This window comes from Culex pipiens, chromosome 2 (assembly GCF_016801865.2).
Source record: "Culex pipiens pallens isolate TS chromosome 2, TS_CPP_V2, whole genome shotgun sequence".
NCBI classification, from domain to species: domain Eukaryota; kingdom Metazoa; phylum Arthropoda; class Insecta; order Diptera; family Culicidae; genus Culex; species Culex pipiens.
The window spans coordinates 184,174,156-184,200,891 of NC_068938.1; the positions used below are offsets into that span (position 1 = coordinate 184,174,156).

Here is a 26,736-nt window from a genome sequence, read left to right on the forward strand (position 1 = left end):
GACATTTTATTTTGCAAAAGTTGAATTCCAAAAATTCGTATTTTTCAATTTTACGAAATGTTTGATGTGGTTTTGTGGGCTGAAAAAGCTAATAATCTCGCTAGTGTTTAAAAGGGTGCAGAATCTGGTGCCAAACACAAGAATTTTTTAGAAAATTAACATTATTACTAAATATTATTAATCAATTAAGTGGCTGAGATGATTTCACACAAATTTTAGGACATACTGTCCGCCAACAGGAACTTCCGGTGTTTATTTTTCCGAAAGTTTGATAAATGTTTCAAACTTTTATTAAATATCGGAAACTCGACTTATCATTATATTCAAAGCTTCTTCATCTTCACAGAAAAATTGACGTAATTTTTGATGAAAGGGCTCTCAAATCAAATTTTGTAGTGTTTAAGTTGTGATAACCAATTCTTATATAACCAGATTTTTTTAATTTTTTTTTACCACAAAATTTCAATACTCAAAATTCATATTTTTTAGTTTTTATTTATTTTTATTTTATAATTTTTGAAACTTGTTGCTATGTTTTTAGAACTTAAAAGGCAACATTTGCGAAAAAGTTTCAAGGATGGTTTTAAAAAATATTGATCGCTGGAATAAAAAATAAAATAAGCGAACCGATTTCAAGTTAAATGCATTATAAGACGAAATTTAGCGAAAAATGTCTCAAAAACTATAAGATCGCTTAAAAATAAAAAAATGCAAGTTCTAAACAATTGTTTCAATTTTGATCTTCTCAATTTAAATTAAAACTAGTTTTCACAATATTCGATTTTCCAACTCATTGAAAAGAAAATGCAAATTCATTTAGCATTGAAATCCGTTTTCAATTTTCAAGTCATCTATATTTACAGCAATTACATTTGAAAAGGGCACAAACTAAAAACAAAGTTATCCGACTGGGCTCAAAATTTTTGTGGGGGTTCCTTGTCCGAAACAATTAGCGTATTTTTTTTTGTTTGGCCGTCAGGGTGACCTACACCGTGCTAGGGTGGTCCCAAACGCGGCAAATTTGGTCAATTTTCGCAAAAACCGCTTCATTATAATTGATTTTAGCTGTCTTAGATATACATGAAAGGTGGTTAGTTGGCCTTTCAAGGAAAGCAATTTGAGGACCGAGCAAACTAGCCAGACATTCAAAAAAAAAAAAACAATTTCAAAGGCAGTTTGCTTTACTAAACTACTCCAAATAATACATTTTAAATTTTTTAAGGAAAATGAAATTGCGAACAAAAAACAATAAGATTTGAACATAAAAAAAAACATTTTTTCTTTCCAATTAACTGAATTCGAGAGTACCACGAGATGGGCTTAAAAATGGGATGTAGAAGGGCAAAAAATACCTTATTTTTTCCACCCTCACATTATGCGACAAAGATCTCTAGAAACATTGGTCGGAGTGAGTTTTTCCGAATAATATTCGATTAAATTTTCCCCTCTTTTACGAAAAGGTAATGTATACAGTTCCAGTGTGTGAGCATAAAACCGCTGGACCTTTGGAAAGATTTGTTGCTCCGATTACCACCGCCCAGGGACTGCTCAAGCGAATTGCATCTCTCCCACAACCAACAGCCATGGCAACACTATCGAAGTATCCTTCTCCTTGAAGTGCCCCTTCGGGTTGGTCCTGTGTTTGGCCCTATTAGGGCCAAATAATGAATTCAAGAAGCGTTGACGAGCGATGCCTGCGTGGCGTTTATTTATCTTCATTATGATTGTGCAACATTTTTATTAGGAAAAAGTGCTTCCACAGATTCTTCCGTGTTTAAGGGGGTGCGCAATGTTTTCGTTCAGCAATCTGCCAAAATACAGTTGGTCACATCCGTTCTCATTAGCACGCGCCCTTCGTCATAAATATGTATGGAAAATGACAGCTCTCTTGCAGACGGCGGCAGAGTGTGGTTGCGGCGCGGTAGCTACTTAAAAGTGCATTCTGTAATTGAGTTGACCATTTGAGGAGAAAGTGAAAGCCCGGTTTTGAGTCATGGCGGCGCGGTTTAGAATGCGGGGCCGTGTTAATTTGGTAGCAAATAGAAAACTAAGAAACGAAGGGGAATCAGCTGGTGACAAATTTGAATATTTTGAGGGCTTTGGAGGGGTCCGGTTTAACGATGTCTTGAGAGAAGGAAGGCTTGAGGAACTTGTTTGGTCACTTAACAAGTCACCCAATTGTAGAAGTTCATTAATTGTTCAAATTTCTTGGATTTTAAACCTTTTTCGAATAAAACTATGTTTTTAGATTTTAACACCATATCTTTAACCACCCCAAAGTAATACAAAAATCTCAAAGCCTCCTCAAATTTACGATGGCCATCGTCGAGGGGCGCCAACACGATGGTGGTGGTGGTGGTTGAAAACATAAAAAAAATCCTCTCAACTTGTCCACATACAGTATCGATGTATGTGCACATATAGGATTTTAGGGCCCTTGCCGTCGTTGTCTCCCCCCTCGGCTTATGTACTCGCGATTGATCTTGGAACCCACGCCAGGCCACGCATTTTTTCAAACATTTTTTGGCCACTTTTCCTCTTGGCAGACACCCCCTCTCCCGCACACCAACACACACGCGGAAGTCATCAGTTTTTATGAAGGGATCCTTTTTTTTCGCTTCTCCCGAGAACGATTTGAAGGAGTGGAAGGAGTGTCACCATGGCAACCGATTGAAGCGTTAGGAGGTTTTAGGGATGTCAGGTATTTATTTAGATGTTTTTTCCCATGCATATGAATTTATTACAAAAAAAGTGCTAAAGTATCAACATTTGCATCACATTATAAAAAACAACGTTTATGAAAATTAAAGGTATCTTCATCTTGATTAATTTAAAAATATGTTTAATACTTATCTGTTGAAATTATTTGTTTTGCCAAAATGATGTAACACAATTTAAAGAAGAATTTATTTGTGATAAGAGTTTGGAAAAGTTCAATTTGTTTTTCTTTATCTAGGCTGGTTAAAATATTTAAAAAGCAGCTCGAAAAATCAGAGATTTTTTTTTAAGCTTATCAAAATTTCAATCAGCTATAAATAGTTTAAAATGCATTTCCATGATTTGGTTTATTAAAAAAAACTTTTTTTTTCGCTAAAATTTTTGTGTTCGACAAATCTTACAATTTTCTAAAACGAATGCTTGCAGAACCTCTGAACTAGTGTAAAATGCATTTTAAACACTTTTTTCATTCAAATGTTAAAACTATGGTTTGTTATTTCAACTTTAATTTTTTTAATTTTTTTTGCCCCTTGACTCCGAAAACAAAAACTTAAAAAAGCACCACCAATTCATTCAGACAAGATATTAAGGAGTGTTCAATCTCAATCCATGATTTCTTAAATCAAATTTTTACCAATATACCAATATACTGATATGTTAGAAGGATAACAAATAATAATTTGTAATCATTTTCTAACGGTAAACAATTCTAAAATTTTTCTCAATATGATTCGAATGAATCTTTATCCATCGATATTTTCACTTCAACATCGCGTTTTACATTTTTGGATGTTTCATACAAGTCTCCAAACGATTTTCAGAACATCAAATAGTGGAATGGAAATATTAGAAATCTGTATTTTGAGAAGGAAATTCCTGATCAGATATGTGTCTTTGGCAAAGTTCCAGATTCTGGTCAGAACAATTCTGAATATGTACATTTTACTCTTGAAAAAAACTTTTTAGTAATCTTTTTCTCAAATATTCTTTTCTGAAATAATTTAGGTTTTTCATATTTTTAGATTTTCAAAACATTCCAGAAAACACAATGGAAAAACAAAACTTTTAAACTAGATTGCGCATCATTATGTATTGTTGCGCAAAGATTCCCCTCTCATTCCTTAAACCAAAATATATATCCCGGGCAGACGGTAATAACAAAATTCATGCCATTTCAATAACAATTACTGTTAAAATAACAAAAAGTGTTATGGAATCTTCTTGAAAAATCCATTTTCGCATAAGAGTTCAATAACAGTTTTTGTTATCATAACAAAATTTGTTATTTGTCTGATATTAGTTGAAAGCCAAAACAACTGGGGAATAACATTTTTTGTTATGGAAGAATACCACCAACTGTTATGGGGATGTTGGGATTAGTTGTTTAAATAACAAAAAAATATAACAAAGATTTGTTCGCAGAGTAACTAAAAATGTTATTAGTCTGTTATTACAATAACAATCAAATAACAAAAAAATCATAACGACTAATAACAAATTTTGTTATGAATAACTTAAAATGTTATTGGCCTAGTATTTTCAAATATCAAACAATGTTGTTCCCTAGTAAATTCCGTCTGCTCGGGATCTTAAAAAATACTTATGTACATATATTTTGGAATTATTATTTATAATTGGGTCATTCTCCGCCAACTCACACGGCAGTTGCCCCGACCCCTCTTCGATTTGCGTGAAACCTTGCTCCAATGGGTTATTTTGGTTCCTGATCACGAATCCGAAGTCCATTTTTCGATAACTCGTGACGGTGGGGCGGTACGACCCCTTTCATTTTTCTGGTTTTTTACTAAGACACGTTTTTCAGTGATTTGCAGCTCGCAACCGTAAAGAGATAGAAATTTGGTGTCAAAAGGACTTTTGTGTAAAATGAGACGCCCGATTTGATGGCGTACTCAAAATTCCGAAAAACGTATTTTTCATCAAAAAAAAAATTGTTTTAAAATCGCTTCCATTTCCCGTTACTCAACTGTCAAAAATCGAGAGACATGTCATTTTATGGGAAATTTTATGTTCTTTTCGAATCTGAAATAACTCAGAAGGGTCATTTTTCATCCAGAACAAAATTTTTCATTTTAAAATTTCGTGTTTTTTCTAACTTTGCATGGTTACATTTTAGAGTGTAACAATGTTCTACAAAATTGTAGAGCAGACAAAAACAAAAAAATATATTTACAGACATAAGTGGTTTGCATGTATTCTTCACGAGCTATCAGAATTTTACAAAAAAGTTTTTTGAAAAAGTTATGTTTTTGACCAGTTTTACGAATTTTTAACCCAAAAAACTCAATCGTGTGCTTTTGAAAGTATTTTTTTTTTTTGAAAATGCAGCTAAATTTTTCATAATAATGACTCCTTGGACGATTGTTGTGGCTTGCGCACTGCTTGTCTGTTTTTGTCTGCTCTACAATTTTGTAGAACATTGTTACACTCTAAAATGTAACCCTGCAAAGTTAGAAAAAACACGAAATTTTAAAATGAAAAATTTTGTTCTAAATGGAAAAATGACGCTTCTAGGTTAGTTCAGATTCGAAAAATACGTTAAATTTCCCATAAAATGACATGTCTCACGATTTTTGACAGTTGAGTAACGGGAAATGGCAGCGATTTTAAAACTATTTTTTTACTTTTTTTGATGAAAAATACGTTTTTTTTTTTCGGAATTTTGAGTACGCCATCAAATTGGGCGTCTAATTTTACAAAAGTCCCTTTGACACCAAATTTCTATCTCTTCACGGTTGCGAGCTGCAAATCATTGAAAAGCGTGTCTTAATAAAAAACCAGAAAAATGAAAGGGGTCGTACCGCCCCACCGTCAAGAGATATCGAAAAATGAAACTCGGATTCGTGATCAGGGACCAAAATTACCCCTTAGAGCAAAGTTTCACGCAAATCGAAGAGGGTTCGGGGCAACTTTTTCCGATTTCGTGTGAGTTGGTGGAGAATTACCCAATTATTTTTATTTTCCTAGTGAGTATAAAATATTTCAGATTGAAAATTCCTTCAAATGTTTAAAAATATTGAATAAGTTTTTATTTCGGCTTGTATGTTTCTAAAAGGCATTATCATTTTAAATATTTGGTCTTATAACTTAGCTTGTTTGAAACTTTTGCAAATGAAAATAAAGCTACCATAAACCGAGGTAACATTGATTAGAAATCAGTCATGTTTTAAATTTTATTATAACGGCTTATAAGCTATTGTGTTTTATAAATTTACTGGACCCATTGAAAAAAAAAAAAATCTGGACATGTTCTGCGGTAGGCCAAACAAATATCCAAGTGGTTTATGGATGGCCCTAATCATGGCTAAATAACTTTCAAAACTTTAAATGAATAACTACTTGTTGATGTATTTTGACTACTTTTTTGCATAGCTTATTTAAAAAAAAAAAACAATTTTCAACAATTCAGTTACACCCCAGCTAACAATGCCACCCCGGTTCATGGTACATACCACATAAATGTAAAACAGTGACATGATCATCCCTATCAGCACACATTTGTTTCGTCTTCAAAATAACCACTGGCGGGGGTGGCAAGTTTTCCACGGCGGCCGCAGCTAAAAATACTGTCTAAAGAAGGAAACGAAAATCGAAAAAAAATCTCACCCCTCAAAGTGAACCGAAACTTTTCCTGGCACGATTTTCCCGCTGCCCTTTACGCAGCTGTCATACGCGTGTGTGTATTTGTGTGTACGTGTCCGTTTGAAACAAAAATCGAATCACATTAGAAGCAGCAGCAGCATCAGGAAGAAAAAAACGCTATGTACAGCAGAAATAAAAACGAAACATAAAAGGGGGAAAACGCCGCGCGCTGCTTGATTTTGGTCTGTCAAAAAGGGAAAAAATGGGCCTCTTTTATTGCGTCTTTGTACATAAACGAGGAACAATTTTCAGGGGGAGAAAAAGTTGCCGACCAAAGCAAAAAGTTGTGAAGGAAAAATACAGACACATCGAGGGAAATAAACAGCGAACGATTTTCCCCCTCATCATGAAGAAGGGCTCGTTCTTTTTTTGTTGGTGTGGCGTTTTTTTATGTTTACAGCAGCGCTGAAGCTTGTTTTTGTCGTGCTCACGCAATCGAGCCACGGGATTGGGCAATCTTATGTAGAAGAATGAGAATGGGAGAGAGAGACTTGCGGTGAAATAAAAAATAGCCCTCGGATGATTCGTGAGTTCCGGGCGCTGATTGGAGGTTCGGTTTTTTACCGGAGGCGAAAAGGTTGAAGTCGATGCAAGAGGGGGAAACAAAATGAATACCTGGAAATGGCGCGATTAAATTAAATGAAATGCTGAATAAGGTTTGATTTAGCTTTTTGATGTTAATGTTAAACAAACGATTGTAATGATTATAAGATATTCTTAGAGCCTGCAAAAAGAAGAGATGATTTCAAGCTACATCCTGATGATATTTGTACATTTCCAACTTATTAAATGATTTTTTTGCCAGCTGAGCAATTCCCTGAGATTTCGTCATTCGATTTTTTCTGTATTTTTTAATCCGACTAAAACTTTTTTGGTACTTTTGGTATGCCCAAAGAAGCCATTTTGCTTCATTAGTTTGTCCATATAATTTTCCATACAAATTTGGCAGCTGTCCATACAAAAATGATATGTAAAAATTCAAAAATCTGTATCATTTGAAGGAATTTTTTGATCGATTTGGTGTCTTCGACAAAGTTGTAGGTATGGATATGAACTACACTGAAAAAAAATGATTCACGGTAAAAAATTTTTTGGTGATTTTTAATTTAACTTTTTGTTACTAAAACTTCATTTGCAAAAAAACACTATTTTTTTTTTTTTTGATATGTTAGTAGGGTTGCGATGAAAAGTAGGATGTTTCGTCATTTGAGCTATCTTGTGATAACGACAAGTCAACGAAAATTTAGTACATTTCGAGAAAATTGATTTTTAACGTTTGATGGTATATATTTTATTAAAATATGAATGATGAAGGCAAACTTTTTGAAGCAATCGGTTTGTATACTATCGCTAAACAATCGCTTCAAGTTTCACCTATTCTTTACACCAGTTAAAAGACATACGCCTCAACCAATAGTTAAACCAACTTAAAAACGTTACTTAATCCACCCTTAGGTGGTTGGTGCCTTCCTCACATTTAAAGGGTGCTATCCAAAATGCAAAAAGTGCGTAAATAACACTTAAGTGCTTATGGCTTTAGATAGGGTTGTCAGATCTTCAATGTTTTGGACGCGTTGGAAAGGTCTTTTGAATACCTATCCAACGATATGTCACATAAGTGATCCGGACAACGTTTTCATCAAGATATCTGAGATCCGGCCTCCAAAAAGCCTATAAATAACACTTAAGTGCTTATAACTTTTGATAGATTTATCCGATCATCAATGTCTTGGACGCGTTGGAAAGGTCTTTTAAATACCTTTCTAAAAATGTATAGCATGACGGGTTTTCTTACAAAAACCACCCTTTTTACAATCTTCCGGACTTTTGCTAAAATCGTTTTTTTAGCATAACTTTTGAAGTACTTAACTAAACTGCATAATTTTTAATAGCGACTTATGGGACCCCAAGACGGATCGAATGACGCCAAAACGGACAAAATCGGTTCAGCCAATGTCGAGATAATCGAGTGACAATTTTTTGATCAACATCCCACCACACACACAGACATTTGCTCAGAATTTGATTCTGAGTCGATAGGTATACATGAAGGTGGGTCTAGGAGGTCTAATTGAGAAGTTCATTTTTCGAGTGATTTTATAGCCTTACCTCAGTAACGTGAGGAAGGCAAAAACGAAATCTGGGATTGCTTCTACAAATGGGTATCAACAAAACATTGTGGAAAATAAGATTTTTTCAGCTTTTTAAAATAATTTGCATGACGTGTCAAAAGATATGCAATTTCTGAACAAAAGTAAACAAAATTAACGATAGTTGTGGCAAAATAGGAAATACAATTTAAAATAGACAATAGGATTTTTCAATGGGTTTTCAGCACTATCGTTGAGTAGTTGGAGTAGGCGTTGGAGTCATTAAATATACAACCTACAACATTGAAGTAAGCATTGGAGTCCAAATCGTTTAAGCTACCCGATTTCGCAACTCTCCGTTTAATCAATCTTTAATCAGTTAGTTGAAAAATGTTAGCTTATCGGCACATAGACGTTCAATTGCAGCTAATAAAAATCGTTTTCAACTGGAATCAAGTGAAAAATATTTTATTAGGAAGTTAGAAAGCAAGTCTCTAGAAAACGTTTTATGTAATAAGTTTTTTGAATAGTGAAAATCAGCAAATTGACTGAATTTAGAGTCGAGTGCTTAACCAGCCAAACAGATGGGAATTTACCCTGAATAGTAAGCATTTTTAAAAAAAAAAACACCTATTTGAAAAATATCACATTGACAAATCGGACATTTTCGAGAAAAGTTCGGATAACCATTTGAACTATCTGAACTATCTAGTTGATTCTGCAGCTTTAGTTCCATCTGTCAAATTGCTCACCAGAAGAAAATTATTCGAAAATTGATCTTAATCCTATACATTTTTTCAACACAGTAATAAAAATTATAAGAAAACTAAAAAACTAAAAATTATCAACACCAAAACTGCTTATGTCTTTTTACTGTAGAAAATTAAATATTTTGGATTTGAGTGTCAGAAATAATTAAACAACACAGAAAAAAATGATGGTAAATAATATTGATCAGGAAATGGTGACAGATTTGTGGCAAAAAAAATGTGTAATTTTACATCTGGAATTAGTGCATTTTCAGTTTCTGATGAATATTCACATTTTTTTGCATATTTTTTTAAGAATTGTAACTCAAAAAATAAGTTATATTCAACCTACCAAACTTTCAACATTCCAAAATTTAACTTTTTTTTTCTTTGATAGCCAAGCTATCCTGTTTGACGCACAGTTTGATATTAATTTACTTCATTTTTATTAATTTTTCGTTCAAGTTGATTTAAAAAAAATATGACCACTTATGCGAACTCTGGTTGAGATCAATAGGCAAGAATAACAATAAATATATTTGATCACTTATTATTCTAGACATCATGTGGGAGCATTTAAAAAAAAATGTATCATTGATTCTGAAACCACTTCTGTATTTTTTGTATCTTCTAGATTGTATGCATTGTATTTAAACATGAGATCTATAAAAATAAACAACTTGAGACAATTGAGGCAAAATTCCAACAAAGAGAAAGTTCTATAGAAAAGACATAAATTTTTCCTGATCATTTCCATCAAATTTCACTTTCCCCCTCCAAACATTTTTTTTTATTCCATACCCATTAAAGAAAATAGTGCCAACAACAACAACCACCACACAGCCGTCCATTATCGCAGTTTTCCCAGTTCCCCGTATAGTTTACCCTTGCCCTAGTGCCAACTTTAGCCAGCAGCAGCAGCCGTCGTCGTCCTAATCATCACCACAAGCTGAGTTCCCCCCACCCGCTTCCAGATGGTCCCGACATGAAGTTCAATGCTACTGACCCTCGCCAAAGTGAGTTCCTCGCACACACTTTCGCTTTTCACTGCTTCAGTAACTCACACAGCACTCAACATAATCGTAGTCACTCAGCAGCGGTGCGTTTCCGATCGTGCCGTCTCCTTCTACTCCTCCTCCTCGGCTGGCCTGCCTGCCAGTGAGTTTGTCCTGTTTGTCTTCTTCCTCCTCCTCGCACACTTGTGGAAAGGCCAAAAACAACAAGAGGTTGGCCTGCTGCCGGGGTCACCAAAAAATCTCAGATCAGTTTTTAAAGCGCTAGCGACCAGCACGGTTGTCACTGAGATCGACTTGAACTTTTTTTTTTCGAAGAGTGGGAATCGTAACAAGTTGACGGAGATCGTGCGTGGAGCGAAACAGTTATCTGAGTTTTAGAACGTGAAGACGGCTTGATAAGTGGTGTTGGGTGGTGCGGAAAACATTGCATTTGATGCGGGGAGCACGATTTTGAGGATTCATCTAACATATAAAGTGAATACGGAGTGATTTGAGGGGTTTGAAGGAGGAAAAAGCGCGCGATTTCATCGTGAAATAATGAAAGTCGCAATCAACTGCTGAGAGAACACATTTTTGGATATAAACATCACGAGGATCACCAGCGAGTAGGTAAGATCGAAAAACAAACTTTCCAACCCGAGGTCAACTCTTCTCGGAACGAACCTCCCCAAAGTGCACCAATTTTTTACAACCGGTCAGTTTGACTTTTGCAAAGAAATTTCTACCCCCGGGGGTCGCAAAAAGCAAACAAGGGGCGTTCCACCGCTCGGGACCCCCGCCGGAGAGGTAGAAAAGTCACCGAGTTTGCATGACAAATTACGGGACCTTTTTTTTGCCGACTTTGGTCAGAATCTGGAGCAATCTCCGGGGCTGGGAAAATGACGAGGACCGTTACCCCGTTTTTAAAAGGCAAATTGTCGGGTGATCTTTTACGAGCTGCCTTGAGACGAGGAGAGACGTTTATGGGCAGTTGGAGAAATATTCAAATGAGCCATAAAGTCGGGGGTCTGTGTCTTATTTTTTCAGTGTCCCTTCGGGACACTTGGGATCGCTCGGGAATGACTTTGAATGCTTTGGATTGTGTCAGTAAAGTAATAAAAATTGTGGACCCTTTTTTTCGGGTGTAATTATTTTGGATCAGTTTCGGAGCTAATCCTTTAAAATAATTAAGCTCTCTATTGTGCGAGGGGATTTGTTGGTGCTAAGTTTGGGAATCATGCTTCGGCGACATTCTTCCTGAGAAGTTTTTCCCGAAACGACGCAAAAAAGAGTCCAACGGTATCGATTTTCTAGCATCACAAAAAAGCGTTCAAAGAAAGGGAAAATCAAACCCACACAGCCAAACAAACTCCCCTCAGTAAATAAAAAGAGCTCTCGCGATGAAAATAAAAATAATCGTCCAGTACATGCCTCGACTTCATAGCACTTTTGGGGGAGTTCACCCTCCGTAGCGTAGCGCAAAAAAGCCGTACCATCAGCAACATGGCGTTTTATTAATGGATTCTTCCTTCTCTTCCCTTTGCAGAGCCATGCAGAACTTCGACTCCATCATGTCCGGCGCGGCGATTCCGCAGCAAACCAGCGGCAGCTGGATGGACATGCCGATCAAGGCGGAACCGCTGGACGCGAGCAGCAGTTATCAGCAGCACTACGGCCATCACTATCAGAGCCATCTACAGCACCACCAGCAGGACACTCCGATGTCCCACTCCAGTCCGACCTCGCCGCAGAGCGTTGACTCGATGGATTCGATCAACGGCGGACGGACTCAGTACTACGAGTCGAAATCAAGCGGGATGCTTCACGGATACAACCCGCTTGGGTTCAACCCGTTGACACCGCCGGGGTACGCTGGGATGTTCGTCCCGACTCAGCAGCAGAACCAGCTGCAGCGACAGACTACGCCGAACAGGAGCTACGGCAAGCAGGATTCCGGCTACGTGTCGTCCACGTTGACCCCGACGCACACGCCACCGATGGACGTGACGCCGCCAAAGTCACCAAAGGACATTGTGGAGACGCCCAAGAAAGACGACGACAACAACAGCTCGGACTGCGAGGGTTCGTACGACGGCAGTGACGACGAGGAGGGCATCCGCAAGCCGAAGATCAACTCCCACGGAAAGGTCAAGAAGTTCAAGTGCAAGCAGTGCGAGTTTATCGCGGTGACGAAGCTGAGCTTCTGGGAGCACACCCGGAGTCACATCAAGCCGGAGAAGATGCTCAACTGCCCAAAGTGTCCGTTTGTGACGGAGTACAAGCATCACTTGGAGTACCACATGCGCAACCACGACCGATCAAAGCCGTTCCAGTGCCCCAAGTGCAGCTACAGCTGCGTCAACAAGTCGATGCTGAACTCGCACATGAAGTCCCACTCGAACGTGTTCCAGTACCGTTGTGCCGACTGCAACTACGCTACCAAGTACTGCCACTCGCTCAAGCTTCACCTGCGGAAGTACGCTCACAAGCCGGATATCGTGCTGAACATGGACGGAACCCCCAACCCACTACCCATCATCGACGTGTACGGAACGCGTCGTGGACCCAAAACCAAATCGCAGAAGCTAGCCGATCAGAAACCTCAGGAGTCCCAACAACAGCCCCAACAAGCCCCCCTCACACCCCAATCCCATCCGCAAACCCCCCAAACCCAACTCCCCTTCACCCCACCCAGCAGCCAACCAAACAACCTCCAGCGGAACCTGCTCCCCCACCAGCTCCTCCCGAACCCGCTCGCCCACATGTTCAAGAACGCCAACAACCTCCCGCTCTTCCCCTACCTGAACCTCAACTTCCAGATGTTCGCGGACCAACAAGCCGCCATCAACCAACTGTCCCCGAACTTCCACCAGTTCCACGACAAGCAGGAACAATCCTCCTCCCCAACCAAAAACCCCGCCCCATCCTCCTCAACGCTCAGCGAAGAGCTGCTCAAACGCATCACGGCCGCCGCCGCCGACAGCTCCGACTTCAAGCCGGACGTCCCCTCCGACGAGATGGACCACCAAACCACCGCCGAAGACCTGTCCACCCCCGCCATCGAAACCCCCCTCACCCCGTCCACCAGCATCCGCTCGGCCGCCCCCGTCGGCAGCACCGGCAAGAACCGCCGCAAGGGACGTGCCTTCAAGCTGGAGCGGCTCGAGTCGTCGTCGCCTGCCACGATGGAACACTCCGACGACGAGCACGATGAGCCGAAGCAGCCCAGCCCCGTCAAAGAAGCGAAGGAGGCGGCGCTGCCCGTCGAAGCTTGCGTTACGCCGCAACCGCCTGCGGCGGCGCCGGAGATGCGCTTCCGGTGCAGCTACTGCGAGATCGGCTTCGAGCACGAGGTCATGTACACGATCCACATGGGCTGGCACGGGTACGACGACGTGTTCAAGTGTAACATGTGCGGGGAAAAGTGCGAGGACCGGATCAGCTTCCAGCTGCACATGGTGCGGAAGGCGCACCCGAAGTAGGCGGTGAGCGTTTTTGAGGTTACGGTACAAACTAGTCGTTGTTGGCGTGAAGAAGACTGAACTTTTAGAGGTTAGGAAGTTGCAACGAACGGGTAGTAAGGTTGGGCAAAACTACACAGTAGAGGATAACAAGGTGAAAACGTAGAAAGGAAGCTTGTAAAACTGTCAATTGTAAAGCATTCTCAAACAAAGAGCACAAAAATCAAAGAGTAGAGGTAAGTGAGGTGACTGGCAACACTTCTTTATATTCCAAATGGTTAAGAGTATTATAAATCAGGTCATTGTTGTAATTTTAACAAATTATTATTAGGACTAGTTGTAACTATTTATCGAATTGAACAATAAATTATTTGGATAAATAACGCTTGTGTTTTTACTTTTGGCAACACTTATATCAGAACTGTTTATTTTCCATGCTATGCAATGCTACGCTTGTCAAATTTTAAATGATGACAAAATTGAACTGTCTTGGTAGACCCCCTCAAATAAAATCCACCCATCTCAAGGAATGCATCAATTTCCTCCCCGAAATCGAACCCAGAAATACCAATTTTGGACGCGACCTTTGCCAACCACTTTTCCCCTCTAACCTAACTTTCCACAATGAAGAAAAGGCATTTCTTAATTTACACTTTCCAAAACATTCGTGACCCTCCAAATTTAAAGACGTCTGCGTTTCGCACCCCATTTTCAAGATTGTTTTCCCAAGGACCCCTCGCAGAAGGAAAGAAAAAATCTGGCACGTGCGCGAGAATTTAAAGGTTTTTCCCCCTCCCGGAAAGAAAAAAAAAATATGCGAGAAAAAAGAAATTCCTTCAAGAAAAGGAATTTGAAAACGTTAATGAAAATGATGCCTGCGGTGATCATTATCGGCGTATGATTTGAATGTATTGAGATATGGGGTCCTTCTGACGGCTTCCGGATTTTGTTTTGAGGAGGAATGTTGACTTGTTCGAGGGGTCAAGAGATTGAAACGAAGTGATAGCGGTTAACGAGCAATGGGGTGCTAAGTGTTGCGTGATGCAGTCGAATTAGGTTTGATTTCTTGGGTTGATGTGGGGAACGCAGCTGGGTTGAAATTATTGACAACGGTTATGGTCTGATAAAGGAGAAAATTGAATGTAAATTAAAGGCACGTGTTCCATGTCAAAAAGAAATTTGGTAAAAATTAGGATCTTAAAAGCTATTTTCACCGAAGTGATAAAAAAATCAAGGAATTTGAGAATCATTAAAGACCACAATATAACTCAGCTGTTTTTTTTCAATTTTTTTTCTTCATATTCAAATGTGCTAATACCGCCAGGTTAAATGACCTGGATGTGAAATATATTATGCGTTTAAAAAAAATATTAAAGATTTTTACATGAGTAATTCTTTTAAAATTCAGATATCTTTTTCGAGATTTTCATTTTTGAATTTTTGTATTTATTTGGATCAAACTATATCCATGAATATTCTTTCAATACAAGGAGAAAAAAGAGTTCCCAAAATCGTGAACAAGCGTTCATGAAAATGGGAATTAGGAACAAAGTGTTCGATTTCCAAAAACGTACACCCAAAGGAAAAATATATCTCAAAATCTGCAACAGTGGATTTGCTGCAGAAAATGTCATATTTTATAACATTTTTTGCAGCAAGCCCCTAGATCATTTTTGCCCGCGTGTAAACATTTCAGAGATCTGCAGTTCTCACCAACACATATAACGCTGGCCCGTCCCCGAGCAACACTCCAAAGAGAAGCATATGTTAGTGCTCTTTCACTCACTTTTCATCAAGCGTCCATGGCGCGGTGGTAGCGTGTCGGATCAATAACCAAGAAGTTAGTGGTTCAATCCTCGTTCTGTTAAGGGTTTTTTTTTGTGAAATACAACCAAAAAGCCGTCGGTAATGTCGATAATTGTCGGTAACGGGCAAAAATGTCATACCCCTATATTACTTTTTCCATACAATTTTGCGGGCTGATCATACTGACAGTTGAGTTGGAGAATTTGAACGGTGTGCGTCGCGGTCCTCGCGCAGGATTTTCGTTGCCGTTTCCGTCTTTGTTGTCCCCCCGATTGTGCGTGTATTTCGATCCGGGCGGTTTCGCGTTTTCGCATTTTAGTTGGTTTTATCTTTCCACAGCCGGCTGTCTAAGATTAAATCATTTATGCTAAACTCAACACCAAATAACCGGGAATAGTCTCATCCGCATACTCCGACTGTTTGTCTTGAGAATGCATAATACATCACACCATTAAACAAAATTTATTGATTATTGGGTCGCATCATCATCCTCTATGTTGAATCCTCGCCATTACCCTTACCCACTAACAAAATCCCAAGTAGAAGTAGTTTTCCGGCACACGCGGGGGTGTGGATATCGTATAGAACCCACCCTTGGTAGCAGCCTGTGCTAACTAACATTCCCGTCCCATTCCCTCGAGATCTACAAACTGACATGGCGGGCGCCGTTGGTGGCCAACGACTTTTTCCTATTCGCACCGGCTCTAGTTTTGATGATCGTGATGTTTTATCTTTTCAGCGCATTCATGCATGCTGTTGATAAGGGAAACATCATTTGATCGTTGAAGCGTGTGACCGGTTGTGCTGATGGGATATTATGGTCCTGTTCAGCAACGAGACCACAACCATGGGTGGTCTCTCATGCTCATGCTCATGCTCAATTTTGCGGGCTGATCATACTAAATCGACCATTAGGGTGTAATATCAAAATCGATTTTCCAACTCAGCATTATTTTAGTTCCTTTTGGGGTCCTAAACAACTCCCCAAAGTTTGGGAACGATTAGTTTAGTTTTCACTTTGCGCAAAGCGATTCAATTTTCCATACAAATTTGTATGGGAAAAATCTTTTTTTTTAATTTTGATATTTAAAAAATCCAAGTTTCACGCTATACTAAAACCGGATTCATATTCGGATGCTCTGGAATGTGCTCTACAACTTTCCCGAAGAGAGTATGGTGCTTACTTGCTCCTGAAAGAAGATACAGCGTCCTCAAAACTCGTCTAAAACGTGATTTTCGATAAAAAAAAATCAATCACATTATGGAGAACATTTTTCTGAACAAGTTCCATAAAAAAGTATCAGTTTTGGTTCAATATAGGCAGAGATATGCCATTCACATGATGGGCACTGCCTACTGAGTTTTGTAATGAATGCTATAGAATAATTTTCACGATTTTTTTCAAAACTTGTTATAATTTCATAAACAAATATTATCATCTTAAAAAATATCTTAGTAGGCAGTGCCCATCATGTGAATGGCAATTAAATTATGGAAATTTGGAGAAAGGCACTATTTATTTCAGGAAATTGGGCATATCTCTACCTATATTGAACCAAAACTAATACTTTTTTATGGAACTTGTTCAGAAAATTGTTCTCCATAATGTGATTGACTCTAAAATGTTTTAAAATGTAATGGTGTAATGTGGCAGAGGATTGGAAAAATAATTTTCTGAGCCTATTGGGTAATAAACAGCTTATTAATTAAATAATCCATGTTTTGCATTGTTTAATGCTCAAATTCGTATCCGGGCAATGTGTTGCTGTATTTTCATAACAAATTTTACAAAGAAAAGATTTACTTTCGGTCGTTTCGGGGTTTCCAGTTTGGATTTTGAGGTAATTTCAAAGAAAGCTAGAAATCTGAAAATTCTGGTTCGATTTTTTTTTAGTGGAGGTCAAATATTGGTCAAATATAGTTGGTTAGAGTCTCCAAGGCATATTCATAAGAAATTTGAGTGATATCAACATGAATGCACCAATTTTCTGTGACATTTTTGAACAAATATCCCATAAAATCGAAAAATAATCTTCAAAAAAAAAAGTTGCTCTAGACCCTCCGACGAAATATTTCGGTATACCCCGCAAAATGTCGGGAAAGAGCCCTTCTTTCACGGTGCCAAATATAAGACATACCGATTTTTTATCATTAGTATGTTCTAAAAAACAAACCGTGTGCCATGATAAACGATGGCCAAGTTTTTCAAAACTTTTTTTTCGTAAAATCGCGATAACTCGTGATGTTTGTAAGCAAACCCCTAATGTTTATATATCAACATTTTTGTAATTGTCTGCCCTACAACTTTGTAAAACATTAATACACACTAAAAAATAATCCTGCAAAGTAAGAAAAAAAATTAAATTTTAAAATGAAAAATTTTGTTCTAAATGAAAAAACTACCCTACTGGATCAAGTTAGATTCGAAAAGTACATTAAATTTCCCATAAAATGACTAGTCCAAAAATTTTAAAGTTGAATAAAGGAAAATGGCAGAATTTTACAGTGTTTCAGAATTTTTCAGTGTTTTTTTAATGAAAAATACGTTTTTTTTTTTAATTTTGAGTACGCCATCAAATCGGGCGTCTAATTTTACATAAAAGTCCTTTTGACACCAAATTTCTATCTCATCACCGTTTCAGGCTGCAAATTATTGAAAAACACCTCTTTTTCGCATTTTCAAAAATGGAAGGGGTCATACCGTCCCTCCGTCACGAGATATCAAAAAACGGACCTCGGTTTCGTGTTCAAGGACAAAAGTTACCCCTTAGGACTAAGTTTCACGCAAATCGAAGAGGGGTCGGGGCAACTTTTCCCGATTTCGTGTGGGTTGGCAGAGAATTACCAATTTTTTAGATAAAAATTACACATTTTTTCTGACATAAAAGATGTTCTTATTCATAGATGTAATATTTTGTGATTATGATTATTCGTTTTTCCGCAAATAGATTTATCAAAAATCGTGTTTAATGCATTTTTTCACGCTCTTCAAAACGTCAACGATAAAGTATCAATTACTCAACATGAAAAGCTGCAAATAGTTTTTGCAACTGTTGCCTTGCCCTGTGTCATTTCACAATCAGTTCACCCCTTTTGTGATCCTATATTCCATCGATAAAAGGATATTTTTCTTTCACCAGCCACCACAAAAGCATAACTTTCATCTGTCCCTGTACATACTCAGCTTTAACCGAGGTATCCTGCTGTTTTTGCTGGCAACAAAAATAAACGCACATTTTTGCATTTGGAAATAAACGAAATTTTTGTGAACTGCTGGATGCGGTCCCTTGAATTCGAGGCCCCTTTTATCCATCTATCATTAAAACACACATTGCCCACCTTCTCCTCCCTCATTCCTCCCGGAGTCCGTTGAAGCTCACCCACTCACACACATGTCCCTGGACCCTCAGCAAGAAGTGCCAAATCATCCCGCACTCGACAACAGATGCATGATTTTTTCGGTTTTTGGCCAGCAACAGAGAGAAAGCAGCGAAAAAAAAACTCACTCCAGGTCCAGGTTTTCCCTCAAAAATTTTTGTTTTCCCAACTTTTTGGGCCTCTTTGCCCTCCTCCTATGTCGGTCGGGGGAGGACGGACCCGATGTGGGTTCGACCTGAATTGATTCATTACCAACCGTCAGCTCGGAGCTTTAATTAATGGGCGATTCTCTTGGAAATTGACAATTTGAAAATTGTTAAAAAAAATCTCAATCTGTGTTCATAAAAAATTGCTCAAATTTTGGATTCTAATTCCGGCTTTTCAAAAATCCTGATTATAGTTCTGAATTGAAAAAACCTCAAATTATATTACAACTTATTTTACAGAGATTTCCTCAAATTCACTCGCACTCAGCAGCTTTTTGGCATGCGTCGTCCAGAATCCTGCGTTCTTTTACATCCTTTTTGGGGTGTTAAAAAGAAGACCATGAGTTATTGTCGGTGTGGCTCGAAAAGCTGACCAGTATTTTTACGCAATCTTCGCACCGTTAATAGGATTAAAAAAAAACACGAGAGAGATCTTTCAACCTTTTTGACCGGCTTGCTAAACGGGATATTTCTCGTTATCCGGGAAAAACGAAACGAAACGCACCGAATCGATCTCATTATCCTTCGGATACGCCTGTTGAGCAGAGGAGGTCCTCGGGAACGTGCCGAACGCGTTTCACGTAATCGATAATTATGCGTCTTTTGACCCTTGAAAGATCTCCCGAGATAATCCCCGGCTGCCGAGAGGTCCTGAACATTTCGGTCCAGTGCGGAGAACGGCTATTCAAATTCAGCCTGGACGTGCTCAACAACAGTAGAGTGGAGGATTTTTTTGGAAATTTTGAAGTTTTGAAGAGAAAAAAAACTGTCCCAATTTAATCCCATTCGATGCACCACGTCGTCATCTCCGGATCGACAGTAATCGCATTAGATTGTTGGCGAAACGATTCAATTTGGATGACGAAGCGAGTTGATTATGATCCTTGCTAATTAAGACGTGCCAAACTTGAAGTGTATGTTTTTAGGAGGATTGTGAAATGTGTGAAATTTGCCTAAAATTGCCTTGTCAGAAGTTCCTGAATTGATGTAGTTTTTTTTTTTAAATTTTATCAATAAAACAATAATAAATATTTTATTTTCTGACACTCTTTGTAACTGTAAGACTTGAATGTAAATTTTTGAAGTTTACCAATGTTCTTAAAAAACTGTAGAACAAACAAAAACAAAACAAAATTATCAACAAGTATTTTTCAAGAGTTATCAGAATTTTCAAGAAATAGTTTTTTATTAAGTGATAATTATTTACCAGTTCGTCGAAGCTTTAAAACTTTTTTTGATCTACAACTTTTCAGGATTCTGTTATACTCTTAAAAAAACTCCAGCAAAGAAAAAAGGGTTATTTAAAAAAAATCTAAAAAAACAACAACCACTCCGGGTTATTGCTGATTTTTAAGTATGTAAAGTTTCCATACAAATGGCATGTCTCAAATTTTTAACAGTTAAATGCTGGAAAAGACACTGGCTCAAATGCTTTTTTCATTTTTTTTAATGAAACGTTTTTTTTGCGCCACGTTCTTTTTGACACTAAATTTTTAATTCTTCACGGTTTCAAGCTAGAATTCGTTTGAAAACGTGTCTAAATAAAATTTCATGGAAGAAAGCATAGTTTCACGTAATTCTAAAAGGGGTCGAGTTACCTTTTTCCGACTTCGAGCGAATTGGAGGGTAATGACCAATTATCAAATATAACTGATATTTTATTAATTTGTGACACTGTTATATATATTTAGCATTTAGAGACACTTTATGCTAAATTATTTAAAGAATTTTGGCTTGATATTTGAAATTATGTTTATTAATTTATTCAATAATTCGATCAATTAAATCTTAACTTTAAAATTTTGGCAATATTTTTTTTAGATTGATCACAAAATTAAATGAAAATTTAATTTTCAGACACAAAAAAAAAATGGTCAAAGTTGGTGTGACATTGGCTTTCGAAGGTTGGCTGCTACACAGCAAAAAATCCGATGGTAAAATCGCATGCAAAAGCATGCACATCACCTTCGTCAAAATAAACACTTAATATTACACACTGCATGTACAATTGTTGCAAACACAAAAAAAAAGTTGCAACCGACGGGATTCAAACCCAGCACCATCAATATGGACTGGCGCCTTAGCCCACTCGGCCATCAGACCGATGAAAAGTTGTAAGGATAAACGCATATATCAGCTTGACATATCGGTCAAGTAGGTTTTCCATACTGATGGTCTACATATTTGAGGGCGTAAAATTACATAAAATTGCATAAAATAATGCAAAATTTATTTTACACCCAGCACTTTTACACGCAGCTGCATTACTACTTTTTTAGCTGTGTACTTTGGCGATAGCAAAATCAACATTTTGATTGTTCTGATTAATTTTGTAAATATATTGCGACAAACAAAAGTTCAACTTTTTACATTTTTTGATCAAATTAAAAGGATTGTTTTAGCTTTACAAAAACAAATATTTTTAAAAGAAAAAGAAAAAAATCTTTAAAAAATCCTACCCCATATGCATTTATATCATACATATAATATATTTGATATATTCTTGCAGTTTGGTTCAAAATCGTTTGCTTTTTCAGAAAAAAATAAAAATAAAAAAATAACTTTGTTCTAGAAATCTAGAGGTATCAAACATAACACGTAGCTTTATGTGTGGGACAAACTTGTCTTGCGTTTTTCTCGGATGTGTGACAAAAGGTCGAAAGGACAAAAGGTCGAATGCCAAAAAGTCGAAAAACATAAGGTCGAATGGACAAAAGGTCGAAAGTGGACAAAAGGTTGAATGGGCAAAACGTCGAAGGGACAAAAGGTCGAATGTGAAAAAATTACCCAGATAATTAAATTAATTTAAAAGAAATGATTTTTTACTGTGAGTTTATCCTTGGTTTATCCATCCTTATAGTAAAGATCTGTTTTTTTAATAGACAGAATAACTTCCAAACCATTTTTTGAGAATATATCCATTCTTTCAAACATGAGCAATTCTTCCAAAAAAAGTTTGAATTCTGAAATATTTTTTTTTAAGTTTTTGATTAGTTTTAAAAACAACCTATTCTTGCTTGTCAAAATATTTTTGTGATTTTTTCAATTCTTTCAAATTCTAGCGGTTCTTTTTAAAATACTACTTCTAAAATATTTTGTAAGTTTTATTTTATTTATGAAAATCGTTGGAATATTTTAGAGACTTTTACATTCTTTCAAATTTAAATAGTTTCGAAAAATGAAAAAGCCTTGCTTCTCAAATATTGTTGCAAGTTGTTTATCCTTTTTCATTCTATCTTTAATTGTCAAAATAGATCCTAAAAAAAATCTGACTTCAAAAACATAGGTGCATGTATAAAAAAAATCGTTCGTATTAATTTATATTTTTAAAGAAAACCCCCCTTTAATCCTCCCTTCCTCCCTTTCAAAAAGTCTCCAACAATCCGGGGGCAAGTTTTTATTCAGAAGACCTTTAAATTTTTAAGAATATAAAATTGAAATTAAATAAAAACTTTCAAATCACCTTTCCATAGCTGGTTTTCAATTTTCGTGTATTTAGGCTCACATCAAAACTTTTGTAAAATGTTTTTGTTTTAATTTGACCTTTTGTCCTTTCGACCTTTTGTCATACTTTCGTTTTTTTCAGCTTGCTTTATGTGAAAGTTACGTCTTATAATGAAGTTTCATCATTATTTCTCTGTTTTTTTGTCAATCATGTTCTTTTTAATTTGAAACACTGTCAAATAAATCAAGCCTTTCTGAGCCAAAAACTCATAACTTGTTGGTAGATAGATGATTTGGTTAGATGGAAAGCCTCCATAAATTCAACCGGTTAAAAACCTAATGAAAACAAAACCTAAGCAAATTGAGTTGTTAGCGTTTCCTGAAAAATGATAAAATAATAATAAGAAAATTATAATAAAAAAAATATAATGATGTTAAGCATTTATACGTCTTAAATATATAAATTAATTTACTTTAATTTCAGTGTTCTTAAATCCCAAATTTCAGGATTTTACAGGCAAATATTGCATTTTTCAACGGTTGCTACTGTTATCTTACATGTTGTTTGATTTGAAACTGTAATTCCGTTCTTCAAACACAAAAAAACACACTCCTTCAACACTTTCTCCAGCTGCCACCCGTCCGTTCCAGGTTGCACCATGTTTGTCCACGTCCGATCGTCACAACAAGACGCATGGTCCACCGGCACCTTTCGCCACGGTGTCCTGTTCCATTCAGACCAGCCATGATCTCTGCTTGGCGCGCACCAAACTTTTCATATGTGTGCGTGCGTGCGCCGGTGAGTGTCATCGCTCTGCAGGACTCCCGGTTTTTGATCCTGTCGGCGACGGCTGGTCAGACACGCATCCTGGACGACTGAGCTCGGCTGGCGCTGCCGTGATTATTGGACCGGGCATTGTTTTGCGATTTTTTTTCTCTGTCCTGTCCTTTGGACCTCTTTTTTTGAACTCCGAAAGGATCTTACCGAGGTTTTGTTATCCTTCGGCGGCAGCAGTCCTGGGGCACAATTAAAGGTTCGATTGTGGCTCATTTTTACACGGGATCAAAGATTTTTTTGCTATTTATTGTACGGAAAGATCGAACAGCGGATTGTGTGTTTCGTCCACACACCTCGTCGAGGGTGGAAGTAAGCTGGAAAGATGATCGATAAATTATGGATGTCCTTTGGTCCTCTTTATGGCGAGATCGGGGCATATGGTCAATCTGGACGGACCTTCTTTTGGCAATTTAAAGGGTCTTTTGTGACCTCAGACGACGGCGGGGTGAAACTTGATCGATCAATAAAGCGATGATTTCACCTGGTCAGTTTCAGGGAAAAGGGCACCATCAAAAAAGACCGTTAGAGATTGGTCACTTTCTGCACAAGTCTAGCCGTCGTAGCAAGCGACAGGACGACGACCGGAATCCCGATTGAGACGTCTTTTTTATTGCACCCCCTCCCCGGGGTGACGACGACGACGTTCCGTAATCCTTTTCTTAGACTGAGGTCATTCATCAGTGCAAGACAAACACACATGAGGTAAAGCAACCAAACTAATCCCGAAAAGTGCAAGTTCTGTGGATACAACAAGCCAGCGCGTTAAAAAGTAAAAGTTAAAAACAGTTAGACGGGATTTTATGGCACCGCCCGGCCAAAAAGGGCCTCTCAATCCTTTGCTTCTGTGACTGTCTGAGCCGCACTGCTTTGGAGTTTTTGTAGGGGTTTGCTGGAATTTTAACGACACGAGCAGGACAATTAACGCCCTCTGAGAGAGATAACCTTCGGGGTTTGTTGTCAAGATTTTCGCTGCACAGTGAGTGGATGGCATTTGAAAATGGTCAAAATAATGCCTTTAAAATTTAGTTCAAAAGAAAAGTATAACTTTCTAAAATAATTTTTTTTCGGTAACTCCCTTATTTATAAAAAAAATATTGTTATAAAAAACAAGCAAATTTATAACTTCAGAAGGACAAAATTAAATAGTTTCACAACGGGATTATAAAAATATACATTTTTGCAATTCCGTCGTGAAACTACTCACTTTTCCTGTCATTCTTAAACGACGAAATAGCCTACTTTTCTGTACCAAAAATAACAGAATCGAATAGCAACACTTTTCAAAATAAATGCTGAAAAGTTCTACTACAAATGGGTGCTGAAAAGTTGAACTTTTTAGCACTTGTTTCGAAAAGTAACACTTTTGAAAAAAAATTTTATTTAAACGATTTATTGACAAAATACATGAAAATTTGACTTAAAATTTCACTCAGTGTGTGTTTTTTGGAATTGCAAAAAATGTTGTATGGAACTCGTTGCAAAACTTGACTCTTCGTATTTATCCAACTCGGTGGACCTCGTTGGATAAATGTACGACTCGTGCTGAAAAAAACTACTATTTTAAAATTGCTTTTTTTAAATCACGCAGAAAAAGTAAATTGAAAGTCATAATAACAATCATTATAAACAAATTGTCTGCCAACTCACACAGCAGTTGCCTCGATTTTTCGATATCTCGATATTTGAATCTGCAAACCCGTTTTAAACCGATTTTTTTTAATTTAAAATTTCGTGTTTTTTCTAACTTGAGAGGTATATTTTTTAGAGTGCAACAATTTTCTACAAAGTTGTAGAACAGCCAATTACAAAAATTCGTTAAAGCATGATAACTCGTGATGGTTACAAGCAAACCCCTTATGTTTATATATCAAATTTTGGAATTGTCTGCTCTAAAACTTTCTTGAACAATGAACACACAAAAAAAAACTTGCAATGTTGGAAAAAACAAAAAAATAAAGAGTGAAAATTTTTATCTGAGTTATTGGTGATTCGAAAAGGACATTAAATTTCCCAAAAAGTTACATGTCCCAAAACAAAAAATTACAGTCAAGTTACAAAAATTTAAATATTTTTGAAAACATTTTTTCATTTTCATTGTTGAACAATAGGTTTTTTCGTTTTTACCTATCCATCAAATCTGGAGTTATTTTTTCTAAAGGTCCAATAAACCAAATTTTTAGTATTTTTCCTGACTCAAGGAGGTTTCAAAAACACCCAAAAAGCCAAAACTGGAAATTTTGTTTATTGGACCTTTACAAAAAACTCCGGAAATGGGGCCTCCAATTTTACATAAAAGTAATTTTAACACCAAACTACCAAATTATTACAAAACGTTACCCCTTAAGACAAAGCTTCACGCAAATCGAAGATGGGTCGGGGCAACTTTTTTCGATTTCGTGTGAGATGGTGGAGAATTACTTACTTAGAGTGCCCATCCATAAACCACATGAAAACTTTTTTTTTAATTAGAAAAAATTTTGTGTTGCATTATTTAGGAAAGTTTTTTTTAGTTTACTGAATAAAAATATAATGAAGCATAAACAGTAATTACTGTGATTTCAATATAAGATTTTGAGAGTTATGGCAGGCCAAGGATTGATACCTAAGAGCATGCAATGGCACTGACCTTGTTGCGTGCTCTTCGGTTGACGTCCACGTAAGGAACATCCTGGAAGGAGCGTAACTAACTACATCCGTAGTTCTGTTAGATCATCCGAATTATCTTGATCAGAACAGTATAGCTCTGGTTCCTTGCGAGTGTCCTATTTTCTTACCTCCACGTTGGCTTGGTTTTCATGATGACCTAGCTGGTGGCCTGTGGAAACGGATCGTAAACCTTTGACCACCGCGGGTCAGAGTCGAGACGGCTAAAAGAAAGGGGCGCAACAATGTGGGAAAGGGAAGTAATTTGTGATTGTAGACGGTATTGTTTTGATTCGCAGTATGTTGAGTCAACTGCTGTGGATGTACCTGAAACATCGCACAACGGGGTTTCTCTTCTCTTCATTCTCAGCTACCACCTATCTCCTATTTTTATTTTGCTCTTCTGATTCCCAATTCTTCACTGATTTAATATCCAACATTTGATTTTAATTTTATTAACTTTTGATTCTCTTATCTCTCAAAGATTTTCCACTCTTTTCTATCAATTGATACTGCTGTAACAAACTTTGTTTTGTTCTGTTTTTTTTTTTTTTTTTTTTTCCTTAAAAATATACTTTTCCTTAATGCACTAGTAATATCAAGTCTATTTATCATTCGCCTAATCTTTTTTGATTTTATTGCGAATTTATTTATTTGAATAATTCTTTATCTTTCCTATAAATTATCATTACTATAATCTAAGCTTGTTTTGTATCTCTTTTTATTAACTATTGTCTTATTTTACATC

At 37.1% G+C, this 26,736-nt stretch overlaps 2 protein-coding genes across 13 annotated transcripts in view; one reads left to right on the forward strand and one right to left on the reverse strand.

Annotated features, from left to right (window-relative positions):
• Positions 1-26,736, reverse strand: part of LOC120415418 (whirlin) — a 242,413-nt gene that overhangs the window by 32,848 nt on the left and 182,829 nt on the right. The window lies entirely within an intron of this gene.
• LOC120415421 (protein hunchback-like) lies at positions 10,981-14,268 on the forward strand. The gene has a single exon (XM_039576966.2). It carries the CDS (start codon positions 11,730-11,732, stop codon positions 13,692-13,694), a length of 1,965 nt encoding a protein of 654 aa, XP_039432900.1. The 5' UTR covers positions 10,981-11,729; the 3' UTR covers positions 13,695-14,268.